Source organism: Phoca vitulina, unplaced genomic scaffold (genome assembly GCF_004348235.1).
Source record: "Phoca vitulina isolate PV1807 unplaced genomic scaffold, GSC_HSeal_1.0 scaffold32, whole genome shotgun sequence".
Lineage (NCBI taxonomy): Eukaryota > Metazoa > Chordata > Mammalia > Carnivora > Phocidae > Phoca > Phoca vitulina.
In genome coordinates, this window is record NW_022589735.1 from 5,279,431 (window position 1) to 5,294,712 (window position 15,282).

The following is a 15,282-nucleotide window of genomic DNA, read 5'->3' on the forward strand; positions in this document are numbered from 1 at the left end:
TCACTGGGAGGCTGTAGAGCAGTGGGTACATGAGTCAAATCCTGACTTGGCCCTTTAATGACGATCCTGGCCAAGTGACGGTCCCTGTGGGTGCCTGCTTACCCACCTGTAAAATGGAGCTAACGATTCCTTACAAGATTGGTGCACAGCTTTGTGGGAGAGCAAAAGCCACACTGCATGGCTGCGAATCCTGGCTCTTCCTCCTTACTTGTACAGACCTGGGGGCTCCATCACCTTTCCAAACCTCAGTTTTACCGCCTGTTTAATGGGAATCATGAAAAATACCTAAGTGTCATGACATGATTCAGATCATGTATATGAAAGTATCTCGTAGGCAGAAATGCCGACAAAACAGAAGGTGGTGTTTCCACTGTCAACAACGAGAGCCTGGGCCTGAACTCTGCTCGGACACATCCTCCCCTGGTCCAGTGGCAAGTTGTGAAGAGGTCTTCTCATCTCAGACCACCATTCTAGGTGTCAAGGCACCGCTGGGAAAGGAGGGAGTCCAGGGCCACGTGTGCTGAACTGTGGGGCAGGGGGGGACCCCGCTGTGAGAACGTCATTGTCCCATCACCAGTGTACAGAGCATGGGGTCAGTCCCCAGTGTCCCAAGAGTTCTAGGACAGACTCTTCATCCCCCTTCGGCTTCTTCTGCACTTTCTTTTGAGACTTTGGTTTCATTTTGCAAAAGGCCAGCCACACGTTGTGCCACCACCCCCAGGGGTGCTTCACCTACAGGCCTCTGAGCCCATTTGGGGGTTCAGGTGGTGGTTTGTAAAGCCCTTTTAACATTTCCCAATTTTAACCTGAGAGGTCTCTATTATACAGGGTGATCTTTAGGCCACCTGAATATAATCCAGATTCCACGTGGTCAAATCCATTCAGGGGGTTCCATTTTTTTTAAAAGGCACAGTCAGCAACCAAAAATCATCTTTAAATGATTCCAGCCATGACTTGCCTCTCTCAAAGAACATCAGTGAGGACCCGGTTCTCACCCCCCAAGGACACCTGTCATCCCCATTTCTCCCCTTTGCAAGCCTCACACTCCATCTGGGTCAGAACCTCTGTCTAAAAGTCTCTGACTCTTGGCCCTCGGCTTTTACTTCCTTCTTCCCTCCCTGTCCCAGCTCCTGATTATGTAGACCCATCAAAGCTGACTGGTCTCCTCATTTGCTCTCTGTTTTGCCCATTACCCTGACTCTCCATCACGGAGGAGATCAAGAGAGCACGAATGCTCCTCTTTCCTCTCTCTCCTATCCCATCCTGGCTCTCCCCCACTCCCCCAGCACTGTGTCACCCAGAGTCTAGAGTAAAATCAAAGAGAGAACTCGGGGATGGTGAGGCGTGGGGCTGACCAGCACAGACAGAGCTCTGGAGGGGGGGGTGCGGAATGTGGGGAGGAGCGGGGCACTCACACGGTAGTAAATCTGTCTCCATCACATTTAGCCCCCATCTCGTCATTTCCCAAGCCCTGGGACTCGTATTGGCAGCCATTGCCTCTCCCTGCTGGGCAGCCTACTTAAGAATTCAGAGCTATCTTGGGGCGCCTGGGTGGCTCAGTTGGTTGAGCGACTGCCTTCGGCTCAGGTCATGATCCTGGAGTCCCGGGATCGAGTCCCGCATCGGGCTCCCTGCTCGGCAGGGAGTCTGCTTCTCCCTCTGACCCTCCTCCCTCTCGTGCTCTCTGTCTCTCATTCTCTCTCTCTCAAATAAATAAATAAAATCTTTAAAAAAAAAAAAAAAAAAGAATTCAGAGCTATCCTCTCTCTTGAGAGCCTGTGAACCAAGAGAGCAGGCCCAGGCAAGCTGGGGCCAGGGACAGAGACCAAAACAGGGAGAGAGACCACTGACAGCGAAGTCTGACTGGGTAAAGGGCCCTTTAAATTAGGAGGTGTTCTGTCTCACCCACATTTGACGAAAACACAAGGTGTGCAGTTCTCAGCATCTCTGTGTAGGATTTCTAGGGGCTGTTGGAATAAATAGAGTTTATATTCTCCCTCACTGCCTGGATCGCCATAATATAGGGACTGCTTCCTGCTGGTGGAATCAACAAGCAGTTTAAAAGAAAAAAATCCGGCCACCTTCCAAACACCTCCAGCCTTGGATTCCAGATCCTTCCCACAGGAACTAGGGGAGGGCCTGAGTGTGACCAAAAGACTCAAGCCCAGGTGCCCTGCATCCCAGTGCAGCTACCAAACCACCAGGCTGGCAGGATGGAGAGGAAAGAGCCATCTGGGGACAGCTCTGCTGGACCCAAGGGCTGGGGGCTGGTGAGAAGGGTCCTGCTTTCCTCAGCCAGGCCTGGGCAGGCAGAGCACTTCTGCCCCAAGCAAATCAATTGAAAGTCGTGGCCAAGCCTGTTTGAGTTGGTGAGAGCCCAAGTGGGAATTCCAATCTGCCAATGTTTGCTCTGCAGACGAATAGAGCCAAACAGAAATGCTGCTCTGGGACTTTGCGCCAAATACCCGCTGGCTTGTTCTGCCCCCAGCGCTGGGCCGGCCCTCTGCACGTCACCCTCTCCCAGCTCCCTGCTCAGTGACAGCCTACTGCTTGTGCCCTTAAAGGCAGCTGGCCCTCCCCACCGTGGCCCAGAGCCCCGTGCCCGGGGCTTCCCTGTGGGAACCCAGGCGTTCCAGGTCGTTCCGTGCCAGCTCCCCATGGAGACCCCTTCACCGCCCACCCCCAACACCGGTTCCCGACCTCTGCTTCCCGCTCTCGGTGCCATACCGTCCTCCCTGCCGTCCTGAGGCTGGCCCAGGCCTTCTCGGCCCCTGACCAGCATGGCCCGCTGCGGCTGGTCGCCCAGCAGAGGCAGAGCCGACGGCACGGAAGCTCCGGCCACCGCTGCCTCCAGCTTTCTTCACGCTCTCACATGTATTTCGTTCGGTCCTCAGAGTGGGTCAGTTTTATCAGCCCATTTCTCAGAGGAAATAGCTGTGTTTTCAGAAGATTTGGCACCTTGCCCAAGGTCACCCAGTTACGGAATCCAGACCTCCCCACTCCAAAACCGTGGCACTTTCCAACTTACCTCTCTGAGTCCAAGTTTTTTTTTTTTTTAATCTTTTGTTCACTTCCAGGGGCCTAAGGCGATTCTTGGGATTCCTGGTGAGAGCGGGGGAATGTGTTTTCATATCCTCCCGAGCAACGTAGGCACACAGCAATGCCAACAGCGTCCACAGCCGTGCGAGCAGCCGGCCGTGTTTGCTTTGCCCCACGCCCGGACCAGAGCCCTGGCCCGAGGCCTGTCCTACAGAGGGGGCTCCACCCCCAGAGCGGCCACGGAAGCCCCCAGCCTTCCCGGCCAGGCACCACAGGCATAAAGCCCTGGGCCTCTCCCCGCTCTGCGAAGGGCACACACTTCAGCCCCCCCGCCGCAAGGGCACTGGCATGAAGTTTTCTGCGCCTCGGGAAACGAGGCTATCGCCCCTGCCCTCGGAGGGCTCCCCGATAACATGGTGGCGGGTCTCACTCTCCAGAGCAAGCCTTCTCCGCATTTTTACACGACGTGAGTGTGAACATTTGCAAATGGCAATGATTTGAGTCTCTTAGAAGACACGTGCTCTCTGCGTGCAAACAACTGTCACTTCCTCAGGGAAATTTCTCTCATCCAGTCTGGCTGGATTACTGGTTCCTCTACATAACCGAGCGCCCCAAGAGGACCAGAACTGGACTGTGGGTTTTCATGACAGCATCCCCAGCACCCAGCCCAGCTCAGTAAATAGTAGTTGGATGTATGAACAAAACCACGAGGAAAGGTTTCCAAGTACCCTTGTCCCATGGCCTTGGAAGAGTTGTCACCTGTGCCCGGAGACCATGGGTCCACACAGGGGACCCTTTGTCCAACCACTCTCAATTTTACCCCCCATGTTTTCTGCTGACCTGACTCCCCATTGTGGGTCTGGGGCTTTTTTTCCCTCAACTGTAGGTGCTGGTGTCCCCCCCCACCCAAGCTCTGCCCAGAACTCCGTCCTCCTTCTGTCAGATGGGGCCCTGCTAAAGGAATGGGCCTCAAGAACAGCCCCCAGCAATGGGAGCAGAGGGGCACCGCAGGGCCTCTGGCCTGGCCAGTCAGGGACAAGGAGTGTCAGCCAACCCTGCCCGCCCCGCCCTGTGTCTTCAGAAGATGCCATCATGGCCGGATCAAGGGAGTGTCACAACTCTGCTAGCCATGTGGCCAGGAATGACACCGAAAATGCCACCTTTCAAGTGAAAAGTCCTAACTAACCAACAGCCCAAAGTGCCCAATACTGCTGCTCCTTTGACCCCTCTAGGAGGTGCCCCCTGCACCCTTTGGGGCATCACGACCACTGTGAGCCTAGAGAAAAGCAGTCAGCTTCCAAAGACGGGTCCCCACGGGAGTAGGTGCATAGAGAGAAATGCTGCTCTGCCTGGGGTGGGGCACCCACAAAGAGGAGCCCAGCTTTAAGAGGTTCCAAGATCAGTGAGGCTACCCCAGCTCAAAGGAGCCATATACGCTTACAGGGCTGCTGGAGGCCCTTCTTGGTCTGGGGTCTTCAGGTGGCTTTCCCAGGAGCCCAGGGAGTCCTCGCTGCTGGGGTCAAGGGAGGAGATAGCCAGTGTGGCCCCTGGACATGGCGTCTGGCCAAGGGCAAGTCTTGAGCATCCCTCCCCCTACTCCCCAGGCCTGGCTGTATCATGTTGAGGGGGGAGCAGTCAATCGGACTTCATGGGCTCTTCCCAGGCCCAACCCCCCACGGCTGGGAAATACCACGAGCTTAAGCAACTACAGAGAGGGCAATTCAGAAAGCCTGTGTTGAACGAGGGCCTGTCACGGCTTGCGAGGCACCTCGGTGCCTGGGTGCCCACGCCCCCCCCCCCCTACTTCTCATCAGCCTTTTCAGAGGACTGGGACTGTTTCTTCTGCGGCAAGTCTTCGAGCATCAGGCTCAACACGTGCGCGATCTCGTAGTACAGCTCCTGAAGCCTGGAAGTGGAACCAGGGGGAGGGGGCCCGGGCTCAACGTGGGCTCCACGCCACCTGAGCCCTGCCCACTGCATGTCCGCACCTTGGATTCCCCACGCCTGGTAGGTGTGGGTGCAGGGAAGAGCAAGGACTGTAGAGGCAGATCGGGTCAGCTGGAATCCGGGGCCGCTGCTCCACCCGTGACCCCCGGAGTAAGGTATTTCAACACATGTGTCAGGTTGGAGACACCAAATCCTGGGCTGTAAATGAGGTGACTATGTGGAGGTGACCAGACACTACCTGGCCCACTCTTCGGCGAAATGTGGAGGTTTCCTGACCCCCTCCTTTGAGTTCCTCCAGTCTGTGAAGCCCTCCAGCAGGCTTCGGTCATGAAGCCAGCCTCCTGGTGTCTGTCCTCACTCAAGAGCTCCCTGTGACTCCTTCGTGCCCATGCCCCTCCCCTTCCTGCTCAGCAATGGTCAGGTATGACTCCAGCTAAAGCACACGGAGCACAGCCCTGGGCCGGGCCAACTCAAAGCCCCACACACTGCTTTTGGAGCATCAGCCCTCAGGTGACAGGTGGAAAAGGGGCAGGGACCTCCCCAGAGTCACAAAGGAAGGTCGTAGCAGAACGAGGCCAGGAGCCTCAGCTCCTGCCTTGCCAACCAGTGCTCTTTCGTCTGACTTCTGAAAAGTGAGTAGTGAGGAGGGGCCTGAAGAGTCCAACCCAGCACTTCAAGGCCAGTGAGAGCAGGCCAGGGAGGGCCAGGGGAGCAGAGGTCCCTGAGCAACAGGCCTGTCCACACGGCAATGCAGCCCCCGTGCACACATGGAGTCCTGCACGCCCAGGAAGGGCCTCACTTCAGCCACTTGCAGACAGGCCACCATCCCCCTGCTTTCCCATGGCACCTGCCATGGCCCCACCCTGAAGGAAGCCTAGGGACCAGGAAAGGCCTGGTCTCCCAGGGCCAGGGGCAGCGGGGTGGGTACTGACTTGTAGATCGTAGTGTCCTGGTTGTCCAGAGTGGACAAATAGACATCGATGAAGGGCAGGCTGGTGCCAAAATCATCCAGGACCATGGGGTCAGTGTGCCGCAGGGTCTTCTTGAAGTTCTCTACCAGCTCACTGAAACTTCTGTAGTCAGCATTTTTCTAGAGAGGGAAGCATAAAGAGGGCAGTGAAGAGGAAGGCACAGGAACCCCTCACGAGAGGCCCAGGCGAAGGCCTGACCCCAGCCCCAGGGTAAGTCCTGCATTGAATCACAGGTTCACCCAACTCCCTCCAAGCCTTGGCCCCCCTGACCACAGCAGCCTTGTGAGCCACCATCACTGACATGAGGACAGGTGACCCAGAAAGGAACCAGTGAGAGTCTGAGTGTGTGTGGCTCGGCGTGGTCTCACCCTGCCCTGCACAAACTCGGGCACAGCCAAGACAGGTAGATGACTCCAACTCAGAGAAGGGGCTCAGGAGGGATGCACTGGCTGCAGAGGGGAGGGGGGCAGGGGTTCAGGACCCAGCAGAGCACCCAGCACCCAGCCTGAGGAGCTCAGAGAGCTTAGGCTGAAAAAAGAAGGCTTGCCCCCAGGCTTTCACAGGTGTATCATGCTTGACAGAAGATCTCCAGCCTGCTATGCTCATCCTCGTTCCACTTTAGAAAAACCGGAGTTGAGTAGCACCTGTCAGGACCTCCATGGCCTCACCCCACACACTGGCCAGGGCCTATGGCTGCCTGGCGACCAGGGAGCGTGAGTGACAAGAGCATTCCAGGCAGAAGGCCTGGCAGTGGAGTTGTGCCCCGGAAGACGGGAGAAACTATAACTACAGTACTCAACTCTCTCAGAGGTCCAGACATATACAAAAATGTAGAGAATAAAGCCCAACTGTGGAAAACCCAGGGCATCAGAGCCTACCTTACCTAAGACCAGAGACGGCCAACACCACCTACCGTCCACACTGGCCCCAAGGCCCTCTTTGTCCACGGGCCTGTTTCCCCACCTGCCAGGAGATGCCCACCTGCATCTGCATCAGCTTGCTGACCTCTTCCTGCTGCCGCTTTAGAATCACCTGCTTCTCCTCCATGAGCGTCATGTGCCGCTCCGCCAACAGCTCCCGCTCAAACTTTTTAATGGAGTCCTAGAGAGGGGGAAGATGGAGGTAAGCTGCAGGCTCTCACGGCATACCACCACCCCCATCTGCCTTCTTCCCTAGCCTTGCATTGCTCCTCAGCAGGAGGAGCCCCCTCCATACAGGGCCAGCCCCCAACTCAAGCTGCCCTCTGCAGCTGCAGGGACTCCGCAAGCCCCCTTTCCTGCTGACCACCATCACGAGGCAGGGAAATGCCCTGGCCCAGGGAGAAGAGCGGGGCTGGGCAAGGGAGGGCCCACGGAGCCACCTCCTTGCCTCCCTGGAGACTGGGCCTACGGCTCTGCCTGCCACATCTAAGCCAACCCCCCATCCTTACAAGTGCAGCCTCACCTCAGTGTGAATGATCATCACACCCACGAACATACTGAGGAAGACGAAGGAGGCAAGCAAGATGAAGATGATGGTGAACGTCCGGCTGAGAGCCAAGTTGCGACTGTCCAGCTGCTGTTGCAGGTCTGTCCAGCCATCGACCTGTGTGGGCACGGCAGGGTGTGCCGGTTGCCAAGGCCCCGCGGGGCAGCCCCAGCCCCCCTGAGGACGCAGCTGGCTCTGCCTTCACAGCAGCCCCTCACCACCACCCCCTTCCAGTGATTCCAGTCCATGCATGGGGCTGGGGACGCAAGGCTCCACGGGGTACAGATACTACTGGCCAAGGTGCCCTGGGGGCTCTTCTCCAAAAGCCCACCCTCCCATCCTTCCTCTGCAAGACCCTCCTTTAGAAAGACCCCAGAGTCTCTCTTTCTGCACTTGGGCTTTGCAGGCAGCTTCAGCCTAGTCCCAGAAAGCCTATGTGACATGGGTTTCATTTCTAAAGTAAACTTGATCCAAATGAGTTATCTTTTGAGAACTCTTTGAAAGTTTTACAACCCTGTGGGACAAATGGGAATGCTCTAAGGAGTCACAAGATCAGAGAGAGGAATGGAACCCTGGCCAGGGCCCTGGTTTAGTCCTGGGAGGCCAGCCTTTAGCATCCCCAGCCCAGCTAAGGACCTGAACATGAGGAGGACCCCATGTAAGGCCCAGCCTGTCCACACAACCACACCAACTGGCACTCCCTTCTTCTTCTTTTTTTTTAAGATTTTATTTATTTGACAGACAGAGAGAGCACAAGCAGGGGGAGCAGCAGAGGGAGAGGGAGAAGCAGGCTTCCCACGGAGCAGAGAGCCTGACGTGGGGCCGAATCCTGGGACCCTGGGATCATGACCTGAGCCAAAGGCAGTCACTTAACCAATTGAGCCCCCCAGGCACCCCTGGCATTCCCTTCTTAAGGCCCCTGCCCCCACCCTTGTTCCCAAACACAGTACCGTGGCCAAGCTGAAGAGGGTGAAGAAGGCCACAGCCAGGTTCCCCCAGTTATTCTGATCACCCCTGTCTGGAAGTCCAAACAGGCAGAAGCCCAAGATAGCGAAGATGAACATGAGGACGAAGAGCAGGAAGAGCACGGAGGCCACGATGTAGGCTGTCTGCCCCACGGCAGTGATGAGTGTCTACAAGGCAGAAGCACTGGGGCTAGGCCAGGCTGCCAGGCTGAGTGGGGCTCAGCGGACAGGTCCAGTCTGCCCACACCCCAGCTGGCCCCAGCATCCAGGGCCAGGCCCCATAAAGGGTTGGATGGATGGATGGATGGATGGGAACTGTGCCCAGACTGAGGGCTGGACCAACGCAATAGTGGTTGAGCAGTGCCTGGCCCCACCGTCAGTCAGCCATGGGCAGATGGTCCTCAGGCCTGGGTGTCTCCCCAGCAGCACCACTAGCCACTCCACTTGAGCCCGGGCCTGCCTCTGGGTCATCCCAAGGTGTCTGCTCTTACCTCTCAGCTGAGGGCCAGCTCTGCTTGCTCTGCCAAGCCCAGGAGGACTAGCGGAGCTACCCCGGGTATGGGAATGATGAAAGCTGAGGGGAATGTGGCTTCCCATTCTTTCTGGGTCCTGTTCCACAGGTAGGTCTCCATCCCATGACCTCAGTCATCCCCTAGGAAGTGGCCATCTGTCTGGCCTCCCACTATGTTGACCACTCCTGGGAGCACAGCGTATGGCTCCTCATTGTTCATTCTCCACACCCCAGAGTCTTGCATGCACTTGGTGCTCAAGACACGGTCACCTACCTAGATGCTGCCACGGACATCATTTTAAAGCAGGTGGGCATTATCATTTGTCACGTATCAAGATGAGGAAGCAGAGGCTCAGAAAAGCAAGAAGTCTTGGCCAATATAGCGGCAGAGCTAGGACCAACTCCTGAGCCCTTTGCCTTGTGCCACCAACTTCACCCACTAGGGCCCCCTTCTCCAGGTCAAGAAACTGTTTATTGGCTTCACACTAGAACAGAAATACTTGAGAGAGCTGAGCCCTGGGACAGTGAAGCGCTGACAGTCTGGGATGACTTGGGAAGCGGAAAGACCAGCAGAGAGCCCTGGTGCTGCCCTCCACGTGGACTGGCTGGACAGCTCCTGGCAGAGGGGAATGCGTCCCTCTCCTTGGGGGAAGAGAATCAGGGTTTGAGGATTCATTCGAGAAGAGGTGAGATGTACAAAACCGCCTCCCTCCCTGCGAGACAGAGACAGAACTTCTTTCCCAAGACGACTGAGAGGGAAGAGGCAAGCACTCGTGAGAAACGCTACCCTGGGACGCAGTCCGCAGAAGAGGCCTGCCCAGGCGGGCAGGGAAGGGGCAGCCCCGAGCGGGAGAACCTGGAGCATCGGAGAATGGGGGAGGACAGGCTCAAGCTGGGGGTCCCACTTCTAGGCCAGCCCGAGGCCCAGTGCAACCTGAGGCCAAAGCCAAGCAGCCTGGAGAACAGTGGAGGAGAAGTCCTGCTCTCCAGAAGTCCTGACACGTGGGACTCCTGACGGCTGGCCTTGACAATGTTCTTGGAGCATAGTCCAGGTGGGCCCCATTAGTCTGCAGTCCAGAGGTACGGAAATCCAATCCCAGCAGATGGTTGCCCCAAACCCCACAGGCTGGTAGCTCCTTCCCGAGGAAATCCGGGGCTTTCAAAGCCACAACCTGGCCCCCAGAGGTGCCTGATTTTGAATTCCCAGACTCTTTCTTTGGGGAAGCAATTCATCGCCCGTAGTTCAGCTCTCCCGGGCTCTGGGTCAAGCCGGAGCTGTCCTCCCGGCCCCGGGGCACTCAGGCTATGGGGAAGAGCTAGAGGCAGGGCAGGGAAGGTGATGAGCTCCAAGGGGCAGGAGCCCCGCACCGGAAGGTTGTTCTTTGGGCTGAAATGCAGAGGAACAGGGGCAGTGTGGCCCTCGGCTGCCCAGCCCACAGACCCTGTCTGTGTGCAGAACAACACGGAACTATTCCCTCACCGTACAGGTTTATTGCCCTGAGTGGGGGCAGAGAGTGTCATTTTAATTCATCAGGGGCAGGAGCCAGGAATGTGCCAGAGTGCCAGCTCTGTGGGCTCTGAGGCTATGACTTCAGCGAATATAAGTTAGCAGAGGTCGGGTCCCACTTCTGGCCCCTCCAGCCCCACCTGGCCAGTGTACAGAGGCTGTGTCATCTAGAGTCACTTCTCTGCCCCTAGGGATCTGGGGTCCTATGATATCCCGAAGGCCATAGGTGAGCCACAGCCAAGTGGCCTGGTCGTCCCCAGGGAACAACTTTGGGATGCAAGGCTCTGCTGAATGACGGAAAACCCTGAGGTCAAACATGGGCCATGGATGTCTGTGTGAATATTCTGTCTGCATGTCCATGGGTCTCTGTTCATGTCTACAAGAACCAAAGGCTGAACAAAGGTCTGCGGTCACCAAGCAAGCCAGGCTGAGCCCTGGGACAGACCTTGGCCAGCAGGGAGGGCTGTCTTCTCATCACTAGATTGCTGCCCTGGAAAGATGGGGTGTCCCTGCCAGGCCCTAAACCTCAGGCTCTTTCAGACCAGGCTGCCACAACAGAGCCAAGACGGTGTACTCGGCAGACAGCTCGTGCCCTCAGCTCGGTCACTGGCCCTCCCCCAGACCCCAGTCCCATATGGCTCCCTCCTCCCCATGAAGCCCTGGGCTTCCTTTCCCTCAGCCCACAGCCATCATCCTCCTTCCTCACATGCCTCCTGGAGGTCTCTGCCACCTTCGTTCCATGGTGACCTCTTTCCTGGCCTCACCTGAAAACCCGTTCCTCGGCAGGACATCACTCCTCAGTAGCCAGCTCAAGGGAGGCTGCCTAGTCCCCACTGGCCTGATTCAGGAGGCCACCCCTGCCGCGCCCTCAGAAACACTACCTCCATGAGCAAAGCCCCTCCTTCCAGAAAGAGCCAGCCTTCTAGCTAACCACACCCCCTCGTGTCTTGGGATCTCTGCCTCCAGGCTCCACGCCATGCTGCTATCGTCCTCGGGGCCTTCAGCATCCCTATGGAATATCAACCATCCCCCAGGCCTCTTTGTCCCTTGACTCCCTCATCCCCAGTGACCCTTGCACTGCTTTCAGCTCCTGCTCCTTTGGTGCCCAACACCTGCAAAAAGCAGCCTATACTTCCAACTGTCTGACTGTTGTCTCAGTCTGAGGTCCTCATCACCCAGCATCCACTTCCCAAGGACCTCCAGTCCTCTTTCCTGTCCACCCGCCTTACCACCATCCCTACCTGCCATGGACTCCAATGTCTGGCACCTCTGACACTCCCTTCCCCCGCTTCTAGGACACATTATAGGGTCTATCTCTAGCCACAAACAAGGGGAGCCACTCTCAGGTTTGAAAGGAAGGCTGCCACGAGTTGATGTACCCTTTAAAGATTCTCCCCAGCTGCAGGGGCATTCCTGCCCCAGGGCCCTCTCAGGAGTGTGGGAAGCCAGTGCGGGAATCCTGATGAAGGTGGGTGCTGATGGAGAAAAGATGAGGACGGATCACTAACTACGTAGGAGGCCACACACCAGGACTTTAAGACAGAGGCGTGAATGCCGACGCTCAAATTTATGACCTGGCTGTTGAATGGGGGTGGGGTGCAGCCTTCACAAAAAGACACAACACAGGAGGAGGGGCTGGGGTCTGGGGAGGCGAGGGTGGGGGAGAGTGATGACTTCCAGCTCAGACGGGATGGGTTTGAGGAGCACATGAGACATCCAGGAGGCTGTGCATCTGGAGTCAGAGAGAAGCGTGGGCAAGGTGAAGAGCCTGAAATGTGGAAAAGATCACCCAAAGAAGATATGCGGGGGGGGGGGGGGGACGGGTGAAGAGAACTTGGGGTACAGTCTTGAGAAAACAGCACGCACCCGAGACATCGAGCTCAAGAGGCTGGAGGAACCCTAAGAGAAGGCAGTGACGGGGTGCCAATGGAATTGGCCGATGGACTTGGTGACAAGGAGGTTGTTGATTACCTCAGAGAGGCTAGTTCCTTTGGAGGGAAGAAGCCAGGGCACAAATGACAAGTAAGGAAGTGGGGAGTAGGAGTTATGGCCACCTCTTTCCAGGAGCCGCACCACTAAGGGAAGGACAGGAGGCCTGGCCTCCACTGTCTGGGAGGGGACCCACAGGCATGTGACTACATGAGAGCATGCAATGAATGAACAGGGGTCTGTAGCAGGGGGAGCTCTTCAACATTGTCCTCATCTCGTCCCCCAGGCCTGGGGCTGCTAAGTGTAGGGCCGAGGTCCCAGACAGACATCCAGGCTGGGCTAGGGGCAATCTCTCAGCAAAACAGGCTGACACACACCCGAGCTGGTCAAATGGGTCCACGGCAGCCCCTTCCTGGAGAAGCGTGGACACAGGGCACAGAGCCAGAGTATGTTTGCTGTGCCCAGGACAGATGTCATACTGTGCCCAGGACAGATGCTTCAGGGCAGGACAGATGCTTCAGGGCAGGTTGGGTCTGCTATGAGGAGTTTTCTGAAACCTCCTGAGCCAAAGAAAGACTGGTCACCCCATGACTTCTCAGCAGGAGCACCATTCCTAGAGCTGCCTGAACAAAGTAATGAGACCAGTCCCACCAAAAGAAGCAGCAGATTTTTAGCTGTACGGGGAAAGCATATAATTGAAATTGAGAGGCCAGCACCACCAAGGAGCTAGAGACTCCTGGGACTGTAGTTCAAAGGGCCTGTACCATAAGAAAGTCAGTCCCTTCGGTAGCATGGGAGAGAGGAAAAGTTTGCATGGCCCCTGAGTCAGCCACACCTCTCATATCTCAGCTGTGGCATCTAACTGCTGAGTGACCATGGGTCTCCATTTCTTCATCTGTAAAATAGAGCCAATGATACCCTTCCTCAATTGTTTTAAGATGAAATGAGGTAACATTGGTAAAGATCGACCTGCCATACAGTAGAGTTCAATAACTGGATGGTGGTGGCAGAATGATGATTTCCTCAGGGGCTGGTGGGCACCCAGGCCCCGTGGCCTGCACTCCCAGAGCACGGCACCGCCAGGCCACTCACCCGGATGCCACGGCTATAGGTGATAAGCTTGAGGATACGCAGGGACTGCATGCCATCAGCGATGTTGAGGTAGGGGTAGTGCTTGCCCTTGAATCGGCGGAGACTGTAGGGGATGAAGATAGTGATGATAATGATTATATCCAGCAGGTTGTAGCCATCCTTCCAGTAGTTGATGGGGTCCACGTAGAGCTTCATGCAGAACTCAGAGCTATAGATGGACACAAAGACCAGCTCAGAGACCTGTGGGGGAGCCGAGGGTCAGAGGGTCAGAGACCTGCGGGGGAGCCGAGGGTCAGAGGGTCAGGCCAAGCTGCAGAACCCCAGCGTTCTGCCCTCTCCCTGCCCGAGGCGCCAGATCGGCTGTGTGCATCTCAGGGGGAGGGCACTCCCCAGTCACCCACATGAGAGAGAAACCCGGGCAGGGTCACAGGCACCCAGCGGACACACAGTGTGTCTGATTCTCTTCCCCTTCTGCATCTTCCCTCCCTGCAGCCCTAAGCCTGGGGCTAGGTCACACCCAGGGTGCTTGAGAATGACGGACTGACTGGAAGACAGAATGGCCATCTAGACCCCGGTCTAAGTCAACTGAACACCTCAGGTAACCTAAAAGTAATCTTTCCCAAAGAGAAGGTCCCAGGAGTTTTCTGGCCAACCTGAATATCCAAACTTTTTGGAGCAGAGATGAAATACTCAAATATCTACTAATATTCATCCATTCATCACACACACTGAAAATCAGTTAACTGTTTCTGAGGAACAGTCTGCTTTTTTCCTACTTCTATACTTTATGAAATAATCTTACTCAAATTCTTCTCATGCATCTACAACTCCAGTGGCTTTGATTTTACCAAAAGGTACTTCTTAAGTGATAAAACTTTCTCTTCGTTATCAGTGCATTCATTCACTGAAGCAGCTTTGATTAAGCACCCCCGTGAGCCAAGCAAGAACTGTTGTAGGGAAAACATAACAATGAATAAGACAGAAAATGTTCAGCCCCCAGGAAGCATATGATCTAGTAGGGGGAGACAGAAGTGAAGGCTCAAACAAATACAGAGATAATATAATACCGGGTAGGAAGGAAGGGGAGTAGAGGAGACAGCCAAAGGAGATAGAAGGACTGGTCAGGTCGGGGAGGGAGAGTCGTGGCAACTATTTTAGAAAAGGCGGTGGGGGCGCCTGGGTGGCTCAGTCGGTGAAGCGTCTGCCTTCGGCTCAGGTCATGATCCCAGGGTCCTGGGATCGAGCCCCGCATTGGGTTCCCTGCTCTGCGGGGAGCCTGCTTCTCCCTCTCCCACTCCCCCTGCTTCTGTTCCCTCTCTCGCTGTGTCTCTCTCCATCAAATAAATAAATAAAATCTTTAAAAAAAAAAAGAAAAGAAAAGGCGGTGAGTAGAGGCCTTGGAATGGAGCCATAATAAAAACTGGGACAAAGTTCCCCAATGGCAAGTACTAGGGCGTTCAGGTGAGAAACGGTTTGTTCAAAGAACAGCAAAGTCAGCATGGCTAGAACAGAAAGGGGCAAGCAGAGCAGGAGATGCTTCTGGAGGGGCAGGCCACGTAGGAAGGCCTGGTGAGAGCTTTGGATTTTAACCTCCACCTTGGAGGATTCTGAGCAAGGGAGAGATATGAGCTAACTTACATTTTTAAGAGATCTCGATGGAAAAGAGACTGGCGGGGAGCTGGCAAGAAGGGCGAGTGGGGGGTGGCTTAGGGAGGAAGAGACAGATAGCAGGAGAATGATTTCTCACAGTCACCCAGCAAGAGGGGAGATTTAGACCGGACCGGACTGGGGGATGGTGTGGAGTCAAAGGGAAGAGGGGAGGGAGAAAGAAAGAGAGCGAGCACGAGCGGGGGG

The 15,282-nt window shown here is 55.9% G+C and overlaps 1 protein-coding gene across 1 annotated transcript in view; it reads right to left on the reverse strand.

Annotated features, from left to right (window-relative positions):
- Positions 1-3,133: 3,133 nt before the first annotated feature.
- The window catches only part of CATSPER3 (cation channel sperm associated 3), a 34,877-nt gene continuing 22,728 nt past the window's right edge, over positions 3,134-15,282 (reverse strand). The window contains exons 3-8 of the mRNA XM_032425215.1: positions 13,429-13,668; positions 8,375-8,557; positions 7,401-7,541; positions 6,939-7,058; positions 5,919-6,076; positions 3,134-4,945 (exon numbers count right to left, since the gene is read on the reverse strand). Coding sequence (XP_032281106.1) covers positions 4,840-4,945; positions 5,919-6,076; positions 6,939-7,058; positions 7,401-7,541; positions 8,375-8,557; positions 13,429-13,668 — 948 coding nt within the window. The 3' untranslated portion in view covers positions 3,134-4,839. The remainder of the gene's footprint in view (positions 4,946-5,918; positions 6,077-6,938; positions 7,059-7,400; positions 7,542-8,374; positions 8,558-13,428; positions 13,669-15,282) is intronic.